Here is a 27,936-nt window from a genome sequence, read left to right on the forward strand (position 1 = left end):
AACATAAGATAAAATGATTACAAAATGCTTTGCAAATAGACCTGCAAACTATTATCTCCTACAAAATAGACAAAGCACCGTGATTGTAGTTGTAAATTTTTTTCTGGAAAATACAAGTTTAACAGTGTCTAAAAAATTACATCTGAATTTCTCAATTTGTTCTACTTCAATGAGACATGTATTTTTTACAGCGTGGATTAGAGATTATGTAAATATGCGTACAGGTTTGATTCATTATTATGTTATCTTAGTTGCAAGACACGGTTTTGTACCATTATTGAAAATACAATTATTTGATCGGGCTCAACTAAAATGAATACGTTAATAAAACTAAAGATGCCTTGCTGGTTCATGAGATATACTTTTATGGAAATATAGTCTACATTTCAAAATAGGGACATCATGTTTCTTCTATTTTTTGTATGTTTTGTTTCAATAAAAAAGCAATGAACAATGTTTGATATATTTATTATAAAACAGGGATTAAAAGATTCACTAAAATGTCTTCAAAGGTATATAAATTTCTCGGGTGATTTTATACAATATACAAGCTCTATTCAATTGAGAGTTTGATCAATTTTGACATCTTAGAGATTAGAGTGAAAGTTCAATAAGTAGTATAGGATTTGGAATTTTTTGTAGCAATATATCTGGACAGTCCTAGGGTTAAATTAATGTATAATTGACATAATCATTCTGCTATTCTGAAACCTGCTCAGATTGATTAAGATATGTTGAAAATGTACCGAACAGCGGTCGCTTATAGATCGTATGGTATGCAACCGTTAGAGATGGTACTCCTGCGATCGATAGGTAACTAATGAAAATTGCTGTCTAATTTATTTAATTTTAATTTTGGAAATTTCCAAATAACAGGTAATCTTTTAGCAGTCTTTAATTTATACATGTCATTTCGTCCTTTGAGATTGACGAAAAAAAGTAACAACAATGATAACACATTAGGCAAGTTCACAAAGTTAGAAAACAGGGAGCCTCAGATTACAAATTTTAATAATCCTTCCAAAATAGTGGATGGTGTTACATTTTTTCTTTAAAGCACATTCAAACATTTTTTTTCTAGTATTGAAATAATCGGTTACGGACAATCAATCGGTAGCGCATCAACTTCAGATCTCGTGAAAAGTGCTGCAACTTTGTTACGTTTCTAAAAAGTCTAGATAATATTAAAAAGCAGCGATGCGAGCGAAAATGATCGGAAATGTCAATAGTCGAAGCTTTCCTGTACCCGTAACAATGTAAAATGAGGCTCCGAGCTAAATCTTTGTATAAGTAGCACACTACGCCACGCTAAGGCATTATTTTCTTAGTGAGCTGGTTCGAAGAGAGCATAGACCAGTGTGCCAGGTACTTGTGTGTTAACATTCTTTCAATGCCGTGGCTAGATACGTTGCGGTATAAGACAGTGCATTACTATTGTATTTGTTAGGATGAAAAAAAAACCGCTGTACTCATTCTTAATTGTACTTTTCGAGGATCAATATTCAGCAAACCAAAACTATAATGATATTAATGATATTGTTTGCAAAAATCTTATGTATCATGAAGCAAAAAATGAATCGAACTCATCAAATGAATACACCTGAAAGTAGTAAGATGAGTTAATCCACTACACGAACAACGTTGCATCTCATACAAAAAAATTTATGTTGATAGTATTTATTAATTTTTGTTTCGTTTAATTTTGAATACTTGGTGTGCAATCTTAATTTTATCAATATGATTTTTCTTGATTAATACTTTGGTTTGGAAACCTTGAATAAAGATTTTTTCGTTTGCCAGATTGACTTTAAAAAGTTGAAAAGAGTTGATTATTCCAAGCCAGACTCAGAAATGAACCTTTGGTGAAACTATTTCATCTAACAACGTTATTCGTGAATGACTTAAATAACATCTTGATATTGCAATACACGCATACCGTCATTCATATGATTCTTAGGTAATGTAACACTTCATCAAAGTTATTTACGCGGGTATAAACAGACACACCTGTCACGTACCAATTACGGATCCATTTAAGTGCTTACCTGATACCATACTTTCTAGAACCACGAATCATTATCTCAATCAATACTTCATATTGTCAGTTGTAATTTTTGCAATTGCTATACATATTGATATCATTTCGTATTGGATTCACACCATCATACATTCATCGATCTGTCATTGCATGCTTTATTGGTTGTACATATTCAGATTGTAGTCTAATAAAATGCAAGGTGCCTTAAAAATCATACAGCTAGCTAAATCGTTTTGCTCATGTATTTGATAATCGTTTATGCTTGGCTTACAAGTAATAGAGTGAATGAAACTGAAAACAAAAAAAAAAATATATTGAATAAATAAAAATTGGGCAAAGTAATAAGAGAAATACAAACATAGATAGATACTGTTTACTAGTTCTATGGTGTTAATAGCGTGATGCTATTCAATGCATAAATATCTTCCACTGCTAGAAATGGCAAGAGAATGAGCACGAGGCTTCAAACAATTATTGCATGTCTAAAAAATGAATAATTTTGTGAAGATACGAAGTGGGCAGATAAAAAAGGAAACAATAATAAAATAAATAAAAATGATAGTGGTGATAATGTACCTCCATGTCGCGTGATCTTTAAGGCATCCTGGATAATAGTGATTCTTGAATATTTTAGCATATAAGTGATAATGCAAAACGATAAAAGAAATTCTAACTTGTGATCATATATCGCTATGAGGTTGGATTGTTCGTACCGGTGAAAGCATTATGAAACGATTAGAAATGGGTACTATGTTTACCTAAGCATAGGTACCCCTCGGATTTGTATAATTTTGTTTCTTCCAACATTCAAATTTAATACTTTTCATCATTTTGAATATTTATCCCTGTATACAAAACTAAAGTTGTTTAGCACGTTTTTGCACTAAATTTAGAATACACAATTTTTATTAGTCTTCTTCCCTGTAGAACACAATGTTTATTTCTAAACGTTGTTTTCAGTTATCACAAATTATTGTTCCGCATATTCATTATTGTTTCAAATATTAATGGAGCTTAGTTTTTCCTGTCTTTCTTTTGTTTCTTCAAATACTTAGCATCGGTGTGATTATACATTTCTTTTAATTACACAATCACATTACCCATAGATGATGGGTCACACTGGGAGTTGGCTGTTCCTCTCGGTAACTTTTTGCAATCGCCGGCATGCCTTTGTAGCAAAGTACATATCATCCTAGCCACGAGATTATTTTTAAAAAAAAGTAAAAACCAGCCAGGTTTACGCGCTTTTTGCCAAACAGTGTATAAGGATTTGGGACTACGGATTTGGAGGTGGTGTAGGAGGTGTTGTACGTGGAGAAGGTGATGCACTGGCGATCAATGTTGGGCTCGCCGGTTGTTGCAACGGCAGGAACGCTGATCCCAAACTCGGTTTTAACTGGAATGCTACGCACGGCTTCGAGCAGTAGTCTAATTTGCTCAAGTCTACCATGGGCCGCCTATGTAGATGAAAATAAATATTACATTTCACGTTCGTAGTCAACAACTTTCATAATTCTCTGGCTTATTATTGAATTAATATAGGCTATACCGGCATTGAGGGACTATTTACTGTTGATCTACTAACTTTTATTACGAGAATTATAAAAAAGTTAGAACTGACAGGTGTGGCTTAGGTGAAAATAGGTATAATTAAAAAATTCTTACCTGGTATCCTCGACAAACTTTAGATTGACTTTCTCACAGCCATCTGGTGGTTCTCTGGCAAGAAACCTGTTGATTTGTGGTGAGGTACCTGGGCGGCCTTCCCTTTCTTGTTCTGGTGTCGAACCACGGCTCCCACCTAAAGTTAGATGAACAGAATTATATACCGCAAATTTGTAGTGTTTGAATTGAATTGCAGTATCTGAAAAAATACACGTATACAATCAAATGCAAACCACAAAACAAATAACACCGTGCTTCATGTAATTAATTAAAATATTCCATCACATTCCCTCAAATAGGGCAAAGACATTAATATATCAATAGTATCAGCCGTTTGATTTAATTAGTGTGATTGCTCACAGAGTTGAACAAAATCACATTTATAATTCAAGTACATGAACTGCTGACTATTTATGTTCAGTACAAACTAGAAACATTAAGCCGCCAACCAAGATTACTCAGTACACAAAGAATGTGTAACAATGCTTTGGGAGGTTTTTAAATGAGACAACACATAGGGAAGATAAATTCGCAGGAGGGCTAAAGACATCATATAAAATAGCCGTATAGTTAAAACCGTTACTATACTAAACACTAAAAATCATACATCCAATTCAATCCATTAGAACTAGGATGAAGAGGCTTTTGGTTTCACAATTTTTTAATTTTATAAATATGTTTTTTGATTCGATAAAAATAAATGTATATCAGTGTAGTTCATGAGTGACACAGTAAATACGTATCCAAATATCAGGAGACAGTGCATGCTCGCGGATCGAGAACATTCAGATTTTCAAACATCAATGGATATATTTTACAGGGTTCTAGAGAAAATAGATGGAAATTACACTGATTCCAGTTCAACACGGAAACTAACCCAATTGAATATGCGACCATGTAAGTTTGGAATCAACTAACAAACGTGTAACGGTTCCCATGAATTCCCATAATACGACTTGGGGACAGTGAAGAGTTAGATATTTTCTAACATATGTATAACTATTCTGTTGAATGCTCAATAGACATCGATATTGCGACTTGAATTTGGTGGGGACATGAAAAAAATTGAAGTAGGGATCTTGTAACAATAATGCACCGTTGTCAACATGCACATGCCTAAATAAATTATAATGATTGGTCAAAGTTTATAAAATATATAGCTAACAAAGTAATCAGTCATGAGAAACCATCAACACGAGCACAAAATAGGATGTAGAGGGATTCATCAAATTTGGAAAACAAAAATAGATGAACAAATAAAAGATCGAAATACGAGAATAACATTTGTGTCGTATGAAGTCCAACCTTGTGGGAGATCACTGGGTGGACGAAAAGCATCCATAACACCAGGAATCAGTGGAGACTCAGAATTCCTTGACGGAGGGCCTGTTTTATAACGAGTAGACGCTATTGTTAGACAGCACGTCATTATTAAATGAAAGGTGCTTTTGACATAAAGTAGTAGAAAAGTTCCAAGCTTTGATTTCATCACGTGGGCATTGTAGCTGTAATGACTACTGCTTCGATTCCTAGAGGGCAATGATTTTGTTATCGCTAATTATCAATATGCTTACCTGAAGAATAAGAGCTGGAAGGAAGCTCAGTAGCAGGAGTTTGCGTATTGACACTGCGAGTTGCTCTCAGAAGATCTGCCAAAGGTGCTCGGTGACCCTCGGGTGTCATTTGTTCACGATATCGTGCATACTGCAGAAAAAACAAGAAAATTAGAAATAATTATATACATGGCAAATAAGATGAGAATTTACAGTTAAATTTTTTACGCATTAAGTTCATTTGTACCTTATCTTCCACAGTGTGATCTGAGTCCGTGGTATTACCTCCTGATTTTAGCACTAAGCCTTCGATTTCTTGATTGAGTCCTTCAATGGAAGATCGCATTGGGGGTCTCATTGGTTTCACTGGGATATTCATTGGACTGGCTTTTGTACTCAAACTAAATTGGCTGGCTGTAGATAAACGTAAATATTCCGCATGAATTCCTATATGAGATTTCATCTTGTTGAATAAAAAATATGAAAACAAACTTACGGATGGATGTTTGTGAGGCAATGCTAGGTAGGGGTACGGTGTGATCCCCTGGCAGGGCCGGTGGAGGCCCACTAGGCATTATGAGTCCAAAGGCAGCTGTTCTTTCCCTGCTACTTGTTCCTTCTTTATTAGTACGTTGAAGCCTGTAAGCAAAAGGAAGCTTACTCAGCATCTAGCTGTTGGATCGTTATTGGCAGGAAAAAAATATTTGGTGTCATTCTTACCGATGCCTGATGTATTTTTCTAGTTTGTCGTCAGTGGTGGTGGCGGTGGTTGTGGTTTGCTCCGTAGTATGCCGGGTATGCATTTTTCGTGACTCACTAGGCCACTCTTCGGTCTATTCAAATAATAAATTTCAAATCAGAAAAGCTTGCGTATTTTCACCAGTCAAGAAGCATTGTGCCATAAAAGTTATGTAGTTACCTGAGTGGATTTATCCACCAGAAGTAGGCTGGGGTGAATATAATAGGCATCGCGTGGCCACTGTCCCTTAAGATATATCGTATCGAGAGATGCAGTCCGTCGAATATTCTGGCTACCGCTTAAACTGTCACTGGATCGTCCACTTAATGTTTTCGACTTGGCTGTGAGTCAATATATGTATTTTGAATGACAAGAATACAGTGATAGGAAGGGGTTGTCAACTGAAAGACCTGGAGTATTTCTACAAGACCATCCTGGTTTACTGGATACTGAGTGTATAGATATTACAGGTGAATATGCATCATATAAAAATGTATGCTAGGTATTGTCTACACATTTAATATGATTTTAAAAAAACAAAGATTTCATGCAATAAAAACAGAAAGGCTTGGCTATGAAGGATTGCTAAACAGTATTGCTTATTCTACATTTTCATGATTACACATGTGATAGTGCCTCCGTGAACTCAGTTATTGTATATTTCGGCTTGCACTACACTGAAGTTTTCAACGATAATGTTTTACGATCGATATATGATGGAGTCATAGTAGTTGATTAATTTAATCCAGAGGAAGAAATGAGAGACAATCAGTTTGTTTTATCTATCATTGTTACGAAAATATTTAACTTGATCAGTCTTGATTACAAAGCGAACATTGTTCTTAGTATATAATAATACAAAAAAAAGATTAATGCTCGGAAAGAAGACTCTAAGAGATCCAGACCTAACCAGACCAAACCGAACCAAGATCTCCAATTATTCGGTTACAAAATTGGAAAAACGAGACATTTTTTTCATAATATCTCGAGCAGCTAAAGAAACTTATTACTTGTTTAATCGGCTTCACATTAGAGAACATGACAGCAATCGAACTAGTGTATGAAAACGATTTGAATTTTTTTTTTTTTTTAAATAACTAAATACCATTGTTTCATAATATTCCTAGTAGATAACGCATAGGTATTAAATCTATGACAGGAGCAAAAACTCCAGCGTTAGAAAGTAACTGGAGTCTCTTTAGAGTTGATTATCAAAAAATAAATTAATAAAAACATAAATAAAAAACATCAGTTTGGCGATTAGATTGTAGTTCAAAGAACGATTACGTAGAACTAGGAATAATAATGATAAAATTATTATCCTGAGAACGCGTTGGCGAACGCTCAACGAGACGCACGAGTAAGTGTCCCGTAGTATCAACGCGAGTAATACGTAGTACATACGACAGGTTACTATGTATATGATTATGTGTGTGCGCGCATAGTATACGCACACCATGAAAGGCGCGCGTAAGCACACATACGTAAGGAAAGTGTACGCATTTTCAAAGGTACACATATATATATCGTGTAACGTAGAACGTGTAGGTAGATACGGTTGCACGTGTATGCGTGTGTGTATTCCTATGTATATAGTATGAAGCCCGTTCGATTCCGATACGTCTATAGTAATAAATATATTTGGGTTAGAAGCATAGATAGGGGAGAGTTTTTACAGGCGATAATGGATACGATAGTTATGTTTGTAGATGGATAAATGTTTTACCTTTGTAAGAAAGAGAGCCAGGGCTTCGCTGCCCGGAGGAGGATTGATCGGGGGAGATGCGAGCCCGCCACGCGTTAGTCGGCGAGACGGTAGGGCTGTTGCTGTTACTTTTTTTAAGACTGCTGCTTTGTCTTAGAAGAGAACTCATGGGCAAAGTGGCCCGCATTGGGCCTTGTTTTGACGTAGAGCATGGTGAGGATTTTCGCATCCGCTGCGATCCCGACATTTTGTCATGTAGACAGATGCGGTACTCCGAAAATGAATTCGATATTCCTAAACTCACCACCACCTCGAGCGAGGTAAAACCACACTCACAATTAATACACTAACTTGATATACACGTTTGGTAAATAATATAACTTATATCTCTTTTAATAGTAAGTCTTTTAACACAACGTATTTAGGTACGGCACGATTACACTCACTCTACGCTACGCGTCTTGTCATTTCCAAGCAATGTTCTGCTGCTGCTGCTGCCTCAACTCAACACGCGCATCACGTGATCCCCTATCCTGCTCGGTCATTGGCGATCCCGGCGCCCGACCAGCGTCGTACTACGCTGGGACGCGTTCCATTCACTAGCGTTCCGTCCTTCTCCCTCTAGCCATCCGCTGGCTAAGGATACACCATCATTTGTACGTCGATCTAAGGAGGACGCAAACAAGTTAGAAAATGTTTGAGCGACAGCCGCGTACCCAGGCCATCGCTTTCGGCTCTCAGAAAACGAAGATGGGACGAACTTACATCCCCGTGCGCAGGAGCAAGATAAATAATACATGCTTAGATACATACGCACCTTATATACTCCGTAAATACATATACACGTACCCATACATGAATGCACACTACGTAAGAAGGCTTTTTCGTTAGATCCAGAGTTGTTGCAGCTCTCTGCTTATGGGAGTTTCTTGCCTCTAACGAAACCTGCCCGAAGATACTTCACTTACTACGCCGCTTCCTACATACACAAGTCGAATAGGAATTTCGAACATTCTTTTTTTTCTCCTCGTCTTTTCAATGCCAGCTCTTTCCTATCTATGGCCAGGCTCTTACTTGTGAAATTATGATCTTCACCATAAACAATGATCCACGGTGTTAGCTTTGGAAAAACTTCTTCGATTATTGTTATTCTCCGTTAGATTTTTTACTTTCTTCAGGCTCCAGATGTCAGATTAAAAGAAAATATTATACGAATTATATCCAAATTAGACTTACAAACTAGACCACAGGATAGTTATCCATGGAGTTGTTTGACCTTTCGAATTTTATCAATTCCAGTTGTTGAATAATCAAGATTGCCAGACAATTGCATAATTATGGGGAAGCATAGAATATTCATAGAGAGAAATGTGTAATCGTGAAATGAAGCGTTATTTTATTTACAAAGAAGCTTTGTACAGCACATAATTTGTGGTGGTAGGTAGTAGTAGTAACATTGGTTTACATTGAATTGCATAACTTCAATAAAATATGACTAGATCAAAGAATATCAATGATGAATATAGTCGGGCATGTGTAACGCTGCGGCAAAAATTATTCGAGTAGTTACTTAACAATGCTTGATAATAACATTATTTGAAACAAACGGATGTATGTAGCAAATCAAAATTACCTATTTTACAGTAGTGAATGGCTTTCAGCACAACCTACAGAGCGGGAACTTCATGCACTCTCACACCATCGTTTACTCACACCCCTCACGATTATAATTCAAACAAATTCTTAAAATTAATTTCGTAATAATAAATTTCCGTACTATCTTTAATTATGGCTAAACAGATTAACACTCTATGGAGGGTTTAATGGCAACAATATTAACGTTGATACCAAATTGAAAACTGATTCAAAATCTGTGTAAATATTTTGTGTATAAAGAAATACAAAAATTTGACAAATAAAAGTTAAAAACAAAATATCGCATGGGCTATAAACTAAGCATTTTTAAGTAATACTCCGCAACGAAGAATGATTCTAGAATAGCAGTCTTTTCAACTCTAGAGTCTCTGCCACTTCTCACAGATATAAGCTTATTTAAATGCCACATCGCTCTGATATTTAAAATGCTTAAGTCTTGCATGTTTTTTTGCAAAGATTATGTTATCTTACAGTGTTGATTACTGAATAAAAGGAGTGATCTCCGTGCGCGATGAAACACGGATGCAGATACGGAATTAATATCGATTGAATCGCCGAATTCAAAAAATATTTATTCAAATGCAACTTTTTGTACTTTAGAATATGAGAACGTAATTAAATCGGGTGTTATTGTTCTCGTTGGTTTGTCAAATAGTCTCATAATACCAGTTAACATAAATTTACATTATGATCAATCATTCACGAATCGAATGGACCGTATTGTCTTTGCAATCAAGTTTCAAGTTTTATCGAATATATTCCTTTACAATGAACAGCCATCTTCTCTAATTAATCTTAATACTGAAAAAATATATGTACATTTCCTATATCTCATACAAATGATAATATTTTCATTTCGAAACAATGCTGTCTTATAAAATGTTGAAGAACAGGACACAATTTGTTTTCCTGTTCAGCATTTCGTAGAGCTTTCTATATCCTTTCACGGAGCACTCAGAACACCGCGATTTATGGAGGCAATGAGTTTACTTTACCCTTGATATCAATTTTTCTCTCACTACTCAGTTTTTTTCATAGTTACAATTGCCATCTGACGAAACCTCATCTATTATAGTGTTCTTGGTATTCTGTTGAGCTGAAGTTAGCAGATCTAAATAGATCAGTTCTTTATTCGTATTTGAGGTTTATATGAAATGAGTTACTGTGACAGGGTCTCTGTTAGTTATTGATACCGGAATTATGAACGAAATGGTTGGCAATATTGTTCAGATAATAGGAACTGCCTTTAACAATGAATAATAGTATACGCAAGGCAGTGTACCACCTTAATTGGGTCATGGACACGTTTGTTTCTTTGATCAGCGGATAAGTCAATATTTGAACACAAAAATAACATAGAACAGCGACTGTATTTGTTAAAATATAGATATAGGGGCCTTAAGGTTACTTAATATTTGTAAGGCACTAATATCAGATAACTGAATGAATTCTTGTGCTTATACCCCTTTAAAAGTTCTGTTGATAATTGAACGCACTGCATTATGACTAAAGGTATACTATTTCCGAGTAGAGAGCTAATCACTAGTAAGCAATATTTTCAGCGAACAGTTACAGTTATAGTATTTAGATAATAGACGTTGATGAGAAAGTATACATTAACAGAAAAAAAACGGAGGAAAAAGTATTGCACGTTGTGTGACGTGCCGGTATAGTTTGGTGACGATTAAAAATAAGTTGTTGCTCAGTGCAAATTGTGACTGCAGATCAAATATAACTAATTGGGATAATCTAACGATTTTCCAGGCACAAATTTCAATAAAAAAACCATATTGACTATTAAATTGTTAATTTCAGTCGCTTATATCAGCAAATTTTTTAAGTATTGTGTGTAGATAGGCACACTTCAACGTTCATTATCGAGATCTCTGAGATTTTGGTACTAGTCTTTCCGATTATTAAATTTTGGTAAGATACTTGAATGTTCAACGGTTATTGAAAAGTCGGGTTCTTTGTTTCTAGCATTTGTGCGTAACCTGGCACCTACTGTACAGCTAATTTGAAAAATCGTCACTGGTAATGAAAGATCGTCGTCTGACGTACCTACCAATATCTGTATTTCTTCACACAATCATTGCCAAGATCAACAACCACTAAATGATGATTAGGCAGTACTGCGATGCCTGAGGGACGACGTAGTTTTGAGCTATGAGAATCTATTTCAGTCAGGAGTGTACCTCCTCCCAGTTTCAAGACGTGGATAACACTACGGCCCTTATCGCACCGAGATCCAAGAATCTTACCATCCATGTCTACCGCTATACTCCCATATCTGCCTTTACCTGTGAAGAATTGATTGCCAATTGATTATAGAGGTAAGCCAAAACACCTCCTGCTCTTGAATCGTCTTTCTGTGTATATTGGATTTCTGAGTACTATTTTTCAAAATTCGTAATAATCAACTGGGTTGGACTTACCTTTACCTTCCGCGTATATCTCTTCTGAGAAATCTCCTTTGGCGGAAAACACTTGAATACGTGAATCGGCAACAAGAATTTCACCAGCAGGTCCAACAGTCACTGAACTTATCAACTTGAACATGTTTCGTTTTCCCACCTATAAAGAATTAATCTCTGTCAAATAAAACACGCTAGTAAATTAAAATATGGTCGAAGAAACAGGTACTCACTTGAAATAACATTTTACCATCGCAATCAAATACAAAGACGCAACTCTGCCCATTATCAGCTACCAGTACATGACCGTAACTTCTGTCTACTGCAACGTCTATGGGTTCCTAAGAGCATTCCAACATGTGTGTGTTTAAATATTGACGAATCAGCATTGGCACATACAAAGTGTCTATATGGCTTGTGCTATTAACCTGGAAACCATTGTACGAGAATGATCGTATCGTATCGCCAACAAAACTCATTTCTGTAACTGTACGCGTTCTCCAGTTTATCACTACAAGACCCTGCTCGGAAACCGCGATTCCAGTACAACTACGTCCTTCCAATCCTTCGTTTGTTATATGTCTTTGAAATTCCAGATCAGCACTCAGAACCTGGAGACACAATTATCATGTGAATAAAACTCATCTTAGATTGCTCATTACAATTCAGGTTTATATAATATTTTTAAAGTTCTTCACAGTAAAGAATTTGCATATGGAAAACGTTGCGTACCTTGATACGAGAATTCCCAGTATCTACGACGTATATGGTTCCATCGTCACCAACCGCCACAGCAACAGGTTGATGAAAATCGTCTTTGCCATGACCTCTACCCCCATATATTTTGACAGGTTCATTGTGTTCCGTGACGTCGAAATAGAGGGGATAGTCTTTTATCGGTCGTTCAAATACTGACAATTTTAAAATAAATCGACTGGCAGAGGGTGGTCTGAACAATATTTCATATGTCCCATCCTCCAAGTCTTTTACCTCTGTTTCTATACTAACTACATTTGTAGATTGAAGTGTTTCTGCTAAAGTCAATACTATGCCGATTGGATCACCACCAGCATTTCGGGGATGCCCGTGATAATCAACCGTTTCTAGTATAACTGACGCTTGTAATTTTGCAACTGCGGGTTCTTTTAGCTTCGCTCGGCACAGACCTATGGCAAACAATCACAAAATTATTGATCAACTGTTTCAATTAATATCCACATGATATGTCAAAACCAAAAATACACCTGGCAATGTTGTACTGGAACGTACTCGTCCAAAAGTACTTAGAATAACTTCAATTTCTGCACTGGCATTATTATGCGAAAACTCTGCAGCGATAAATGCATTCTCTCTTGGCTCGCTAAGAGCAACAGCAGCATCTAATTGATCAGACAAGCTTCCGATTCGCTGAGTGATGTTTCTGACTTCGACCTTAAATAAACTAACAGTGTGAACCGATTTCAATAACCTTACAGCTGACGTACTGCACATGCCATTACTGAATCATACCTGGTACTGAAGACCTTCACACTCTTGCTCAACTTTATTTTTTTCTGCTTCGATAAGAGCATGCTGCTCCTCAAGAACGTGTTTTTTGTCTCTGGCTGCTGCAGTAACAGCTGCTTGAAGCTCTGCTTTTCTTCTTTCTATTCGTGCAATTACTTCAGCAAACTGTGCATCCACTGAGCTCAAGCATCTTTCTGTAGCAGTCTCTAAGCGTCGTAGCTCTGCACTGACTGAATCTTGAGCTTGCGTTAGTTTGGATATACACTCATTGGCTTTGTAGAGTAGTATTTCCGACATACGTTTAATGGCAATACTAAAAGGAATAATAGTGTGTTCTGTACATCCTGGTGAAGTACCAGCATGGCTCCCACCAGTACATACTGTGCAAAATACAGTATCACATGTTTCGCAGAATAGGAGCTCTTGGTTTATGTGAACGGAACATTTTGGAATTACCTATAAAGTTGTTCATAAATCATATTCAGAATTCATTACATCAATTTTATCCTATTAGGAAAGACCACACATGGCTTAAAAAATTCTCCAAATGCAAAGATATTTAAAATATACCTCACGCCGTTGTCTGGACATGAGATCGAGTAGCTGATTGACCAGAAAACTTGGAGGCAATGCAGGCACACCGCCACGAGGAATGGTAATCAATTCTCGACAAATAGGACAACGGAATGCTCCAGCTTCGCGAGTTTGCGAAGCTGCAATTCTTGTCAGACAATGAAGACAGACCTGTGGAAGAGAATTTGAATATTTGAAAACTGTTCAATGAATCTTTGGATGATTGTACCATGCATGAAAATATAGATTTCTAAAATCATGTTCTGAAGTACCAACCGTGTGAGAGCATGGTAGCAATTTTGGTGTGTGTTCGCTGCCATCGTAGACACAAAGGCATGTACCACAAGTCAAAAAACTTTCGTTAAAATCCTCATAATTTATGCTGACAGTTTCTACGAGCATAGAGCTCATGCTGACCATTCGCTCCCCTAGCCTCGTTCTGGAATACCAAATCAAGTTTTAAAAAATTATCAAGTCTACCGCTGAATTCAGTGGCGACCGTATAACTGTAGTCTGCAATAATGTTGTATGGTGATCACCATAATTTCAAATAGATTATTATCATTGGTAATACATGGTCCATCGGTGGCTTTAGAAAACCGTGATGTAGATAATAGAAATTGAACATAGGTCCTGATCTTTCTTTTCATTAACAAAACTGAAGGAATAAAAAACCGGAAATTGAGTTTCGTAGCTCAGGTTGTTAGGAGCGAATAGAAGAAAAATAATTAGAATAAAATAAAATAAAATAAGACTTACTGGATAGCAAGCCGCAAAGCTTCCATATCTCGGCTAGCCTCCTTACCACTTTAAGAGCAAACACGCCGTATGCGGTTTTATTATTATAATATGATTCTGAAGTCGGTAGACTACATCGAATATCAAACATACACAAAGTCACGTGTATTATTTAGAATTCTTTCTCTTTTTATAGCAGTAGCATGGCAGCAGCACTACGATACCTTATCTGTGTACTATAAAATATCGGCAAACCGTGCAGTGCACTTCAATATCGTTATCTTATACGTATTTAGAGTTCTCGTACAAAGGAAAGAAAAAAATGCACCCACGAATGAACACTATTTATAATAAGTGAGGAATTTGTTTTTCAATTATCAGGTCGAAGACCGCGTTCGTTGTGTTATCAAGCTAAAATGATTTTTATACAAAAACAGAACAGAACACTTGAGCTTCTACTTGAGTGACAGACGTAACTTGAGAATATAGGTAACTGAACACACAAATAATAAACAATAAAAGTAATCAATTATACAAAGTTATAAGTCAAATACCCCCCGAGGGCCAATGTCTACTTTCAATTTTTCTAAACAAAACACAATTCTCAGTTGCATCGCGGCGGCACTCAGCGGCACTGCAGCTCCGCCGACGTACCGATGTACCGACATGGACACGGAGCCAATCTCGCATTTCACAGCTGTGCTACCTCTGTGTAAAATGCGTGTGAATTTGTATGCGTGCTAAGCATAGATATAGTTATGTCGGCTGTTGCAATGCCGCGCGTCCCCCGTATAAGCCAGATATAAAGTGAGTGTGCACCAGCATAAGCCAGTGTGCAGGTTGCCTGCCAGTTGCCAGTGCCGTATGCGCTGTGCGATGGTAGACGGTGCGCACAACACAACGCGACAAGGAAAAGGAGGCACAAGTGTGGTACAAGACAGTGCTTGGCTGTTGGCGAGTCGAATCACCGATGCTATGCGATTATTCTCTAGGCATGTGCCGGACTCTGACTTTACGGGGACCGGGGCGAAGCAGACTTGAGCACTAGAGTTCAGAGGCATCAACAGAAGGAGAGAGAGAATTTTGCCTTGGTGTTGGTTTCAGATGCGTCTGTGATGATAATGCCGAGTGCCAGGCCATCCAAAAGTGTATGTAGGGCATTTCGTGTCAACTCGACCAGGTTTCAACCCTCACATTTTCCTTCCTTCTTATTTTACCAGGTCATATCAACACCGCAGAAATAATCAAATGAATAATCGTATCGAATTCCGAATTTTCAGATTTTTTGAAGCATGTAACTGCTTTTGAGATAGTCTTACGCATTTCAAAAAAATATAGATCACCAACTATTGTTCGGTATATGTATACGTTAAGGTGCTACTATCACGGGTAAAAGTTGAAAAATGAGAATTAAACAACAGAAATAATAGCGAGGGTCAAAATCTGGTCGAGATGGTATGGATATCCCGTGTATAGTATGCCTAGGTATGGTATAGATTTAACTCTGCTTATGTTAGTCTCGTGTAGCGCAACCGCGGGAAGTCTTAAGAATTTATACTCCAGACTCTGAGGAATTCAAACAATGGATTTGAATTTATTGCATTATCGTAAACCAGGTATACGCATATACCTTATAATATCGTACCACCTCATTTCACATTATGGACTTGCCAGAGGGATTCCGTTGTAAATTTTTTAAATACAGTTAGGAAACCTTTGTTCATAAAGCCTGCTATAATCCATTTGAAAATGTTATTTTTTTTCCAGCTGGTATGAGAGCAATGCACCACGCGGTGCATGCAGGTCCTGGCGGCGAGTGAAGCCATAATAAAGTAAAAAGGTCTATGCCCTACACGGATCGAGAATACGCGATTGCACCGATCGGTATGGTATATAACTTGCAATATGAATCATCGTATATTACAGATGATAATTGCACGAATGTTCTGGTCAGGCTCTTGAGCCTGAAATTGCACAAACGTGACCTTATAACACAGTTGATTTCAATCATTCATGCATAATTATTTTCCTGGTCGAATAGTTACCAAATTTTATTGATAACACGACAAAGACTTCCGCAATTGTAATCGTATACATGTAAAATGTATACTCACATGAAGGGGCAGCAATTCATGAAGGTTTCGTCCATCAGACGAGAATATCACCACACTGTAATGTACGTACATATTTAAAATCTTAATCGATCGTTTTTTCTATAACTAAATGTAAAGTTTCGTCCCTCTTTCATAAAACGTATTTCAGATGTGATTGCGAAGAATGAGACGTCCATTCTAGATTTTGATTCTATAAAAGACAACGTACCGTTGATTTTCGTTGTCTAGAGAGAAGTCAACTTTGATCTAACTGAACTGCTTATTCCTATGGGAAAACTATTCGCAATCGTGACCGATAATTTTATTATATTAAATTACCATATCAGTTACGGTATATTCTGAATGTCTTTCTGGGCGCATGTAGTTATACAAGGGCGAAGTACCATCAAAATAGTCATGCGCGACCGTGTAATGTAACATACGGAAATAATGTATTAAATGTACAATACTCGGTATAATAATCTGTAATACTATACTCGTTGACTTTCAAGATAATCACGTTTCCTCCTAGATAAAATCTTGTAGAAAAATAGGAGAAGTAGTATTTGAATGAGTTCACGACATTACGGCACTTTACAGATGATGACGCTGATGCAGTGCAATGATTTTCAAGGGGGACCTCCTCTACATCGCTGTCTGGTACAACCATACACATGTATGTACGGACTATATGGATGTAGCTATTTTATCCTACGACAAAGCCCAGCTGGATCGGTTTCTTGTATCAAGTTACAATTGCAACACGATAGACCTTGCTACAATATCGCGGGCCTTCTGTAGCAGCAGCAGCAACTCTTTGAATATACATATATAGGTATACAACGTTATATCGTGTGTCGTTTGAAACGTACCATTCCAGCTGTTAATTTTGTTTTTTTTTTTTCAAAATTTTAATCAATTGGGAACAACTTTCCTAATACAGTAACTCGTAAAAATTGATCTTCATTTATATCATTTCAGCCGTATAGGTGAAAGCGCAACTTAAATACCTACGCGGGACAATGCTCAGTATCCGATCTTAGATCTGTCCCGTGTCACACGGAAGCCGGATTTAACATTAGAAAGCTCCGATGCGAGAATATTTATGCATAAGTATATACCACTACCATGGATATGTTCAATATATCTATGCTACTGCAGATGTTACTAGAATTAGAATAGCGCAGAGACTCGTTTCAAAGCGAATAATGTATCGAGAATTTCTTTTAAACGATAAATTCCCGCCGCTGTGTGTTTCAGGTCTCCTCATCGTCGCAAGAGAAGAAGGCATGTTACAGATGTGAGACGTATAGAAGCGGAACAATTTTGATTCCCCCTGCGTGTATTTACACATAAAGATTATAAACAACGTCAGGTCAGGTTGCGATGTGCAACAGGGAAGAAAGGACAGCTGATATTGATTTCTTCTTCGGTGTCTCTACGCGCGCCCCTTTGCTCGCCCGTTCCTCGTACATTTTCCAACGACCGTATAAGCGGTTACAACGTGAGGTCTGCTCTATCCTATTTTCCGAACATTTCTTTATTCGGTTATCGCGGTTGGATGCTGGGAGTGTAAAATATCGGTTCTTGCACAAGTTTCATAACACAATTCTCATATTTTGAGAGAACGGTGTATACATTAAAGCGAGCATGCGCACCTTGATTTAGGTCACTCACCGACCGACCAACCACACAATATTTATGCTCAATCATTTACGACCTTTGTTATAATGCCACTTGATGGACCCCTAAGTGGATTATTCCAATCTTTATCAGTTGATATCAAATTACCATGAATTATCAGCTAAATGTTGTACCACGAATACGCTTGTAACCTAGGCTCGCGTTACAGGATTCTGTCTTTGTTATTATTACGACGGGGGTTGATACATCGAACGAGGGAACCGAGCAGCCGACTGGCAGAGACCAAACGAGAAACTGACGCCCCTTCGTTCGTTTAGAGTGCTGCCACCCTACGCTAGGGGTTCGTTTAGCTCCCACACAACATTCGCGAAGATAGAAGCGCGGGACCATCCTGCGTTGAATTTAAAAAAAAAAATGTTATGGAAAAATACTCCGCGATAACCGGTGAAATCCGCTGATAGATTTTATCGATTCACATACACCCGACGATCCGTCGTGAAGACATTGAAATTTCGTGGTCAAGTAGTAATGTCAGAGTGCCACATCATACGCCCGAGGCACGATTTAGTCAGCCTTGAAAGCATTGAAGGTTGATTTTGTATCGAATAAACGACGTCTTGCTTTATTTATCGTTAATAACTATTAATGAAACTTGTTATAAAATAGACTCTGTATCATGCTTCAGCAACCCTTCTTGGCATAAAAATAGATTAATAAACATTTGTTTTTACCCAAATCAGTCTAAAATTATTTGTCCTACAAATTAAGGTGATGAAAAATCATTCTGAAGAAGTCGCTAGGAAGTGTCATGCGCTTTTTCACTTTTAAATTTAAATGGACTCGGCGATGCAGTTGTGAATTGTTGTTAAAGATAGCGCCACCGATGCACATTTGTCAAGCTTGCAAGTGCAACAATCGCTGTGCGATGGCAGCATCGACCGCTTTAGCGTACAACATTAACAATTCCCAGGACTTACTTGGCAAATGTGAAGAACATTTGTGAGATCTAAAAAATTCAAATGTAATCACAATTGAATTTATTTATTATCACATTTCCGAATTATGTTAAATATTCTTTGATTGATTTCAATACCCGCAATAAATCATTTTCATATTATTTGTGATGGGTATGCGTAAATATTTTATTGATTATGAGAAGTCTTGGAGATAATTATTATCGCGGGAATATACTAGTCGCTCTTCTAATTTATCGAAATATTTTTTTGGATGATTCAATGTGCATTAAATTTACACGAACTAAGTTCTCAGGAATGTAGGTCGTCCAATCTGGAGATTCTCATAATATTTTGCAGGATGCAGCAGCGTACCCGCAGGGTCGAAGCACACGATTTAATGGGCTGCAGGGATCTTTTGAGATTCCCTTTAACTATATATCTATATCAGGGCAATTACGAATGGAGCTCATTCGCATGGAAGGTTCATTAATCCATCACCTAGATCTTCTCCTCAATCATAAAATTTCTCCCGCTATAATTAACGGAGGCAGGCGGATATGGAAATTTTTCCGAAATATCTGACTCCCAATATATCCGTTTATTCGATTATTGAGATAAAAATCAGTCATATCTATACTGATTATAAGGCGCCTATGATGTCGCGCCTATTCTTATCGTGCACTTCGATTACCGTTCTCGTAGACATCAAACTTCAACTATTTTTACCGAATCGATGAGGTCGATGAATGGAACGATGAATACCGAATATCTTCTGATAATTTGTTATTTCGAAGAAAACGAAAAACTTGGTCACCGCGCAGATGAGAGGTTCTAGTTTACCTTCATTTTTATGCGCCCCGATAACTCGTTTATTTCACGTCAAGACTTTTTATCTCCTGTCTCGTTACGATTCGCGCAGCTGCAGACTTTCTAACGAAAATATTTAACGATATGATAAAAGTCTAAAACTTGAACTCTAACATCGTCGAAGGATTTATTATTATACTACGCGTACCTTATTAACCCCAGACCGCGGAAATGTAATCTGCGAAACTTGATCTTTTCACCCGCATGAAAAAGAAATTGTCCCGACTGCGACTGAAGTCAACGCTGATTTTTTTCCCTTTCGGATATTGCTTCGGTAAAAAGTCTAATCGAAAGATTCTATAAAGCAGAATCCCTCGATCGCGAGCAACTGCGGGAATCTTGTATACTTTATATAAAGCTCAAATAGAACGAATTTTGTGGATGAACTTTTGGTAGTCAGGAGATCCTATCATCTCTATAGACGCGGTTGAACAGATGCAAAGTTTTGAAATCGTACTGTCTGGCTTCTGGGCTACCCTCGTCTATACGTAGTTTGAAGAGTTTTTCTAGCTACCTGATTTCGTGGTCATGTTTTCATCTCTCTCGTTAAAATGGTATATACGCCGCATTAACTTCATTGAAATGAGTATTACTTTCAATTTGTATACCGTTGCTACGCGAAATCCCACCCCGAGTTTATCAAATATCCGGCAACTTGTCGTTGCTGACGCGAAACCTCTCGCAATACGTGTTGTTTGTACGTCAGTCGTCCAAAGAATAACGTACGTGAAGTGCGTATGCATCGTAATAAGCATCGTTAAAACGAAGCGGAAGTTGTTTTATTCGTTAGTATACATTCAACCGGAACCTCGTTCTTTCGGGAATAACCCGTTTATTAATTTCGTAGCTGTCGTAACTTCGTTTTCATTTTTTAGAACCGCTGGGGCGTTGCCATACCGATTACAACAGCTGTTCTCGTAAGCTACTCCAAAACTTACACTCTGCAAAATGCGAAACCTGTCACGTAAATTACCCAGAATTTCGGTTTCCTCGCAATGAATATTCAGAATTACGAGTGAACGAAATTTCCCTCAAAACTTCGCATTATTTCGAATCGAATAAATTGAGCTCAGATCCAACATTGCTTGGAGAATATATTTTATTTGGAAATCGATCCGGTCGAATCGAGAAACATCTAGACACAAATTAACCGGTGTGACTTCGTATCCAGTTGTAGTAGCTGAATACGCGGGTGTAGCCATCGGGAGTTCCAACAGCGCATGGATTTCCGAAGGAAACGATACCGATTTGGACACCACCCGCGACGAGAGGGCCGCCGGAGTCTCCCTGCGAACAAGACAACGAGAAAGTGACATGTGTTCCCTAGCTGTATCTTGTCTATATCCCAAGACATTTTTGGCGAGAGGGTTACTCACGTTGCAGGTGCCCTGGCCCCTCTGGTTGAAGGTGCAGAGGTTGGTGCTCGTAACAATCGGCTGAGCAGCCTTGCATTGTTCCAGAGAGATGACTTTCACGTAGAGGTACCGGAGCACGCCAGGTATAGATCCCGAGGACTGTGTATCACAGAACGAAGAGAAAAATAAAAAAAAAAATGGATGACAACCTCCTTTGGGGCGAGATGCGAAATCTGTGAATCTCATTTCGGGTATACTCACAGAAAGTTTTCCCCATCCGGATATTACGGCGTAGGTGTTCGTGGCGGTGAAGTCTGTGGTTGGTACGCGTATGGGCTGCACGCTATTTTTGAATCTGATGTCGTAGGTGACTTCGATGAGACCGATGTCATTTTTGAATCTGGACGCGTCGTATTGGGGATGCGCGATCAATCGGTTCACACGGTAACGATCACCTCCCGAGTTTCGTTTCAACGTACCGACGACAACACTCACGGTGTACTCCGTGGCACCTCGAGCGAGCACGCAATGAGCAGCGGTCAAAATCCATCGTCTATTCAATATGGAACCACCGCAGAAATGGCTCTTCTGTATTTGCAGGGATGCTTGATACGGGAACTGGTTTTCCGACGCTACGGAACCCCCTACGATTCTACCTTCCGGAAACGGTGTACCTGGAATATTGGCAGTGTTCGCGATTAGTATTTGCGTTCCATTTTCCAAATCTATCGAAAATGAATTGCGATTGTCGTTATTCAGGCAGATGGGGAACAGTAGCGGTAAAAATAAGAAGTATAAAGAAGGACATTTTTTTTTTTTTTTGAAAACGACGCAACGCCCGCGGTCAATGTCCAACTTACCGGAGCAGGCAGCCACCAGGGCGAAGACGAGACAGGCAATACGATACATGGCTGTTGTGTGACTCGGAATAATCTCTGTTGTATTTATACCCGCGGATCTTGAATCGAATCGTTGGTGAATCATTTTCCAATCAACGATCGATAATCAGAATTTAATTATTTTGATTTTGATTTATATTATTAGGAATCTGCGCAAGTAAGTGATTCACGATTTTAGATACCTGTTCCATTAGCGATATGAAAATGCTCAATCAGTCCAGTAACATGTTCTGATTTTATCTTACTCCCAGATAAACCGTTATTGCCGAACTATCAATTTCTCAATTTCTCAAGACTCAATTTTTCACGAGCTAAAGTACGTATGCGAGTAAAGTTTAACTCCGTCAACGTTCTCTGGTCATTTCGACGATCAGTTTCAAATTTGATTCGTGCGTTTAACAGTCTCCAAAAATTGTACACAATCATTTCATCATGATCAAAGTCATTCGTTCAAACGCCGATGGACGAAATACGCGCGATCGTCCCATCGATTAACCGGTGTATCCTTCCATCTAGCTAACAACAAGATAGCTAAATTCACCAGCTCTGAATACTTGTGCCTTGTGCGACTTTAGTAAAGGGTGTTCTTATCTGTGACTCGCCTACCTGCAGATTTGCATTGAGCTCGGGAGATGACGTTCACCTTCGTGCAAAGAGGTCAGTTAGATACGGTTTGGTAGCAGGGTGATGTAAAAAGAAAAAAAAAAAAAAACCGGATAACGTCAAGCGTCAGAATTTGCTATCTCGAGACTTTTTTTTAATCTCGATTTGATTTTGGAACTTCATCGAGCTGCGCACTTCTACTTCAAACTTGAGAAATTAATATCTATACAATTCGCTCTCAACGTAGTATCGTGCAGTCTCAACATAGGCCGATCCAAATTTCTTCTTTTCGCCGTTTCGGGGCATGATTAATTTTTTGCGAGTTTTATTGATTCATTCAAAATTTTATTAGCGATGCAATCAGAACTTTTTCAGGGGTGGAAAGGGTCTGAGGACTTTTGGCCAATGATTTTTACAAATTCAAGTTTTCCGTAACATTTGCAAAGCTCGTTATCCAATCACGATAACTGAACACGCGGGTAAAAACGTCTGGTTTTCCTCGTGCGCACGGTGTTCCCCAGGAGACAACACCGATTTGAACCCCGTCCGAGTGAAGTGGTCCTCCAGAGTCGCCCTGGTAATGGCGAAAAAGATTAATATAAACTCTCCGGGTAAAAATATTCATCGAACGAATAACAATTTTCTCTAAAATTCTCTAGGCTTGTACCGTTAAGTCGGTTGAATTCGTTCGCGGCAAAAATATTATAATGTAAACTAATTTTCTAATTTTCGTCAATTTCATTTTGGAAATTTTCCAAGGGACAAAGAAATCGCGTTATCGAACGTTGTGCCGAAGAAGAAGCCGACGTTGTCGCGAGGTCGTAAAGAGGTCAGAGCAGGAACCGATAAGACTGCTTTATGCGCCGTCTTCCAGGTTATAGTAGCCCGTGGACTTCGCGTTAAAGGAATTGCTGTCCGTTCGCGTGACACTTCGCTGCACGTGCTTTGAGCCTTGTCTGGTTCACAGGCGGGTCATCCGGTACCGAGCTATTTTTGCGAGGTCAGGAATGCCTTCGGGGCCCTTCGCCCTCGTGAGATAAATCAAAATTTTACCATGCCACTATCTAACAAATCGAGGGAAAATCGAAGGTCGGTTATTTTTTTTTTACCTCTCGGACATTCGCCGTGACAAATTTTTTGTCGTTCGTTCGATGAGTTTTCGTTATTTCGTTTCCTTTTCGAAAATTTAACGCGTGCTAGCTTACTTTATTTTATTCTATTTTTTTTTTTTTTTTTTTTTTTTGGGCTCGGAATAGAGGGTGATTTTTACTCACGTGACAAGCTCCCTCGCCTTTTTTATTCAGTGTGCAGATGTTGCTGTTTGTTACGCGGAAACTCGTGTTCAGACATTCGTTTTGGTCGATGACGCTCAGAGTTATGTGTTGAAGTTCGTTGGGCGTTTTTCCTGGGTACTGTTTTCGCAATCATAAATAATTCATTACGTTTTCGTTCAATTGGATTTTGTATTTCTCTTTCTCATTCGCACTGGCCTGTTTTGACCCGCGAGCATTTTCAAATGAATTACCGACGCAACGGTAGGAAAAAAAAACTAACTTTTTACGCCCGGCTCATTTCTCAACCTTGCGTAAAGGGATGATGTATTCCTCCGCAAGATGCGGAACCCCAATTTTTGTCAGAGTTAATTACGTATCCGTTCTCTTTTCTGCGTTCTAATACTCGTCATGCGAAATCATGATCATGCGGATGATGATTTTTTTTTTCGGCTCACTTTTCAGAATAAATTGGAAAAAAAAGCAGAACGTGTTACTACTCACCGATAACGTACCCCAGCCAGACAGTACTGCAGGGTAATCGGTTTTATTGAAGTCTTCCGTAGGAAGAACTACGGGCTTCACGTTGTCACCGTAAACTATGGGTTTTTCGACTTCGATCAAACCAATGTCGTCGCGTATCAAAAATTGGCTGTAATCCGGATGGGGGATTACTTTGAGCGACTTGTAAGAGTCGCCACCGCTGTCCAATGTCGTTGTTCCGACGACGACTGCGACGCTATCGTCGTTCGATCTGAAGACAAAAGGGAAAAAGGCGATGAAAAATATTTTTTCGGCGGTGACAAACGGTGGAAAGGTGAATGAAATCGAGTTCTCTTTGGGTTTGTCGTCGAGGGAGGAACAAAAAAATTATGAGAGATCCGTTAGGCTTCCCGCTGCCGTGATTTTTTCTTCAATGTTTCAATGCTGATTCTTTTTTTTCTTTCGGTTTTTTCCTTAATTACCCTGCGAGACAATGCGCCGCTGTGAGGATCCAACGTTCGTTCAGGATGGACCCGCCGCAAAAGTGCTTGTTGTCCTTTGTCCGGAGGGACACTTGGTAAGGAAATTGTCCGGCTTTGGCAGGAATTCCGCCCACGATCTTCACCTCGTCTTGCTCCTCCGTTGCCTCAGCTGGAGCGAGATGAAAGTTGAAAAAAAAAAACGATTTATCGTTATGTAGAAAGATAAAATTTTCGTTACTGATTCGCGTCTGTCCTGCAATTCTGGTTGGGATAAGTTACGAGCGATTTCGTATACTTTGTAATCCTAGGGTCGGAACGTAGTGAGGTATACTCGTAGTTTTTGATCACATTCGGTAAAATTTACATAAATCAGCAGTAGAATCGCGCTCACCTGTAGTCGACGCGTATATCCCCTGGTGCAAGATGACGAGGACCACGATGGCGCGGAGTGGCCGCACCCGCAGCCGCATGTTGATGTACGCGATTAATAACTCGATACGATCAAAAGCTCAGCGAATCCGGGTACCGCGTGGGGTGCGATCGCTCGACCAAACGATCCAGGGCTTCTGTATCTACAGGTATTATCTATACCTCGAGCTTCCAAGTTTAATCCAACAGGAGTTTACAGTTTAGTTGGACGATCAGCACCACGTGGTGCCGGAATATAGGGTCGTATCTATAGTTTTAGGGTATGTCGCGAACTGCACCCATGGGAACGTTTGCTTGGCTTCGAACTTGAATGCTCCGAACTGCAAATGCCTCATGTATTTATATGGATTCATGTACTACCGCGTGACATGTGTAACGTTTGCGTACGTATACACGGATAGATACACACAATTTACGTGCTCGGTTACATCGGTACTCGAATGGGGTTCTCAGGATGAATTATATCCGTGTTTATCCTCGATTGCCTTCGCAGTTGGTGGTGTTATACACGTGGTGTGATAGAGCGAATCTTTTGAGTATACGACTCCTGCATGTGTGCCGCCATAGATATATGGTGCCGCCTTGAGAATTTGAATTTAGGGCTAGATATTAAATGCTTGAAAATGCAAAATAATGGCGGTCACGTTCGTAGCGATAACCTTGATAAATCTCCGTACGTGCGGAACGTAGACCCCGCAGCTTGTTCGGTTGGCCAAAGATTATTCGATTTTCCACTTTTACTCGCCCTCTGCATTATTAATTGGATATAACTCGAAAAGCTGATACTCCCGCTAGGAGTGCCAATGAGAAAATCGCTTTACGTCGACCAAGTAATCATCTTTCAATTACGCACAAAGATATCGCAATTTTTCTGCTCGGAAAACCACAAAATTGGCGATAATTCGATCAATTTCATAGATAGATCAATTCAGCCTATGAATAGGGATTCCTGAGGTCAAAATACGTAAGAAAAGCATATTAAACCCAATTAAAAAAATGATTTATGTTTTGCTCAAAAATCGTTTTTTTTTTCTGGTTTTTCGAGAGTAATCTCACGTATAATCAGCTCCGAAATCCAAATCTGAAAGCCAAAATCATCTACTCGTGCAATCGATCGAGTAATCGTCAATTATTCGCTGTTGGGAGCAGAAAAATTAAGACATATCGATTCGTTTTAGTCGTAGACCCACTTTGTTTCGTCGCAATCCATGCTTGGGTCAAAATATTCGAATTCTTCAATTTACCAGCGAGCCCCGAGCTTATCTGGAGTCAGGTAGCCACGGGCGCGTGGTTTGTTGTGGGGCGTCACCTCTGCTCAGCCCTGAAGGTGACGTCTCACAACAAAGCGCTACGCTGCTGGCTACGCTGACTCCAGCAAAGCTTGGGCTCGCTGGTAAATTGAAGAATTCGAATATTTCGACCCAAGCATGGATTGCGACGACTCAGAGTTGGTCTACGACTAAAACCAATCGATATGTCTTGTAATTTTTCTGCTCCCAACACCGAATAATTGATGATTACTCGATCGATTGCACGAGTAGATGATTTTGGCTTTCAGATTTGGATTCCTGAGCTGATTATATGTGAGATTACTCTTGAAGAACCAAAAAAAAATTCGATTTTTGAGCAAAAAATAAATCATTTTTTTAATTGAGTTTAATATGCTTTTCTGACGTATTTTGATCTCAGGAATCCGAATCTGAAAGGAAAATTCATCTATCTCTAAAATTGACCGAGATATCGCCAATTTTCAGCTTTTTGGGGTCAAAAATAAAAAATTGATTTTTTAGTCTATGTTAATGTATTTTGAGCTCAGGAATCCGAATCCAAAAGAAAAATTGATCTATCTTCAAAAATGACCGAGTTATCGCCGAATTATCGCATTTTTTGGCATAAATTTGAGGATATCTTGAAGGGAAAAAATTGCAGCTCAATTTGGACAACGGATTCGTGTTCCTGAGGTCAAAATACATAAGAAAAGTGCCATACGATCAATTTTAAAAAATAAAAATTTTTGGCCAAAATTTGAAAAAATCGTAAGGGGTACCCCTTGGAAAAATCTCAAAATTTGGCCAAAAATTTTTATTTTTTAAAATTGATCGTATGGCACTTTTCTTACGTATTTTGACCTCAGGAACACGAATCCGTTGTCCAAATTGAGCTACGATTTTTTCCCTTCGAGATATCCTCAAATTTATGGCAAAAAATGCGAAAAAATGAGGATAACTCGATCAATTTCATAGATAGATCAATTTAACTTGTGAATT

At 38.5% G+C, this 27,936-nt stretch overlaps 3 protein-coding genes and 2 long non-coding RNA genes across 13 annotated transcripts; 2 read left to right on the plus strand and 3 right to left on the minus strand.

Annotated features, from left to right (window-relative positions):
• Positions 1 to 451: 451 nt before the first annotated feature.
• LOC105691667 (protein FAM117B-like) lies at positions 452 to 8,126 on the minus strand. 2 transcript variants are annotated; one of them, XM_012410305.3, is made up of 9 exons: positions 7,722 to 8,126; positions 6,176 to 6,336; positions 5,977 to 6,089; positions 5,753 to 5,895; positions 5,504 to 5,670; positions 5,278 to 5,407; positions 5,009 to 5,089; positions 3,704 to 3,839; positions 452 to 3,495 (listed from the first exon to the last, which is right to left on the minus strand). In XM_012410305.3, exons 1-9 carry the CDS (start codon positions 7,945 to 7,947, stop codon positions 3,315 to 3,317), a joined length of 1,338 nt encoding a protein of 445 aa, XP_012265728.1. In that variant the 5' UTR covers positions 7,948 to 8,126; the 3' UTR covers positions 452 to 3,314. The 2 variants fall into 2 exon arrangements, with proteins under 2 accessions (XP_012265728.1, XP_012265729.1); XM_012410306.3 differs by lacking the exon at positions 5,009 to 5,089.
• LOC125500178 lies at positions 7,863 to 9,910 on the plus strand. The gene is made up of 2 exons (XR_007277408.1): positions 7,863 to 8,020; positions 8,126 to 9,910. It is a non-coding gene; the product is annotated as an uncharacterized LOC125500178 (long non-coding RNA).
• LOC105691712 (tripartite motif-containing protein 2-like) lies at positions 9,074 to 18,610 on the minus strand. 4 transcript variants are annotated; one of them, XM_020855647.2, is made up of 11 exons: positions 18,472 to 18,607; positions 16,702 to 16,756; positions 14,126 to 14,288; positions 13,847 to 14,020; positions 13,280 to 13,732; positions 13,015 to 13,201; positions 12,503 to 12,936; positions 12,199 to 12,381; positions 12,004 to 12,111; positions 11,792 to 11,930; positions 9,074 to 11,656 (listed from the first exon to the last, which is right to left on the minus strand). In XM_020855647.2, the coding sequence occupies exons 2-11, from the start codon at positions 16,734 to 16,736 to the stop codon at positions 11,418 to 11,420; spliced, it is 2,115 nt and encodes a 704-aa protein (XP_020711306.2). In that variant the 5' UTR covers positions 16,737 to 16,756; positions 18,472 to 18,607; the 3' UTR covers positions 9,074 to 11,417. The 4 variants fall into 4 exon arrangements, with proteins under 4 accessions (XP_020711306.2, XP_020711307.2, XP_020711308.2 ...); XM_020855648.2 differs by having other exon boundaries at positions 16,702 to 16,891; positions 18,472 to 18,597; XM_020855649.2 differs by lacking the exon at positions 16,702 to 16,756 and having other exon boundaries at positions 18,472 to 18,610.
• LOC110117342 lies at positions 11,557 to 21,366 on the plus strand. 4 transcript variants are annotated; one of them, XR_007277407.1, is made up of 6 exons: positions 11,557 to 11,689; positions 16,355 to 16,471; positions 16,629 to 16,763; positions 17,281 to 17,515; positions 17,662 to 17,793; positions 17,941 to 21,366. It is a non-coding gene; the product is annotated as an uncharacterized LOC110117342 (long non-coding RNA). The 4 variants fall into 4 exon arrangements; XR_007277406.1 differs by lacking the exon at positions 11,557 to 11,689 and adding an exon at positions 15,603 to 15,735 and having other exon boundaries at positions 16,355 to 16,476; XR_007277405.1 differs by lacking the exon at positions 11,557 to 11,689 and adding an exon at positions 15,603 to 15,735.
• LOC112694784 (chymotrypsin-2-like) lies at positions 21,229 to 26,652 on the minus strand. 2 transcript variants are annotated; one of them, XM_048651826.1, is made up of 6 exons: positions 25,632 to 26,652; positions 25,241 to 25,409; positions 24,780 to 25,029; positions 24,279 to 24,416; positions 22,363 to 23,578; positions 22,066 to 22,176 (listed from the first exon to the last, which is right to left on the minus strand). In XM_048651826.1, the coding sequence occupies exons 1-5, from the start codon at positions 25,708 to 25,710 to the stop codon at positions 23,417 to 23,419; spliced, it is 798 nt and encodes a 265-aa protein (XP_048507783.1). In that variant the 5' UTR covers positions 25,711 to 26,652; the 3' UTR covers positions 22,066 to 22,176; positions 22,363 to 23,416. The 2 variants fall into 2 exon arrangements, with proteins under 2 accessions (XP_048507782.1, XP_048507783.1); XM_048651825.1 differs by lacking the exons at positions 24,279 to 24,416; positions 24,780 to 25,029; positions 25,241 to 25,409; positions 25,632 to 26,652 and adding exons at positions 21,229 to 21,434; positions 21,524 to 21,661 and having other exon boundaries at positions 21,764 to 22,176; positions 22,363 to 22,477.
• Positions 26,653 to 27,936: the final 1,284 nt, after the last annotated feature.

This window comes from Athalia rosae, chromosome 3 (genome assembly GCF_917208135.1).
Source record: "Athalia rosae chromosome 3, iyAthRosa1.1, whole genome shotgun sequence".
Taxonomy (NCBI): domain Eukaryota; kingdom Metazoa; phylum Arthropoda; class Insecta; order Hymenoptera; family Athaliidae; genus Athalia; species Athalia rosae.

Excerpts from the sequence above, each read along its gene's own strand:
- LOC105691667 (XM_012410305.3), bottom strand. The coding sequence starts at position 7,947 with ATGTCGGGATCGCAGCGGATGCGAAAATCCTCACCATGCTCTACGTCA. Across the intron at positions 5,896-5,976 it reads GAAAAATACATCAGGCATCG|GCTTCAACGTACTAATAAAG; the intron begins GTAAGAATGACA and ends TTTTGCTTACAG. Across the intron at positions 5,671-5,752 it reads TGCCTCACAAACATCCATCC|CCAGCCAATTTAGTTTGAGT; the intron begins GTAAGTTTGTTT and ends GTTTATCTACAG.
- LOC105691712 (XM_020855647.2), bottom strand. The coding sequence starts at position 16,736 with ATGGACGAAACCTTCATGAATTGCTGCCCCTTCAT. Across the intron at positions 13,202-13,279 it reads GTGAAGGTCTTCAGTACCAG|GTCGAAGTCAGAAACATCAC; the intron begins GTATGATTCAGT and ends AGTTTATTTAAG. Across the intron at positions 11,657-11,791 it reads GATATACGCGGAAGGTAAAG|GTAAAGGCAGATATGGGAGT; the intron begins GTAAGTCCAACC and ends AATTCTTCACAG.
- LOC112694784 (XM_048651826.1), bottom strand. The coding sequence starts at position 25,710 with ATGCGGCTGCGGGTGCGGCCACTCCGCGCCATCGTGGTCCTCGTCATC. Across the intron at positions 25,030-25,240 it reads GCGGCGCATTGTCTCGCAGG|ATCGAACGACGATAGCGTCG; the intron begins GTAATTAAGGAA and ends TTTTGTCTTCAG. Across the intron at positions 24,417-24,779 it reads CTGGCTGGGGTACGTTATCG|TACCCAGGAAAAACGCCCAA; the intron begins GTGAGTAGTAAC and ends TTGCGAAAACAG.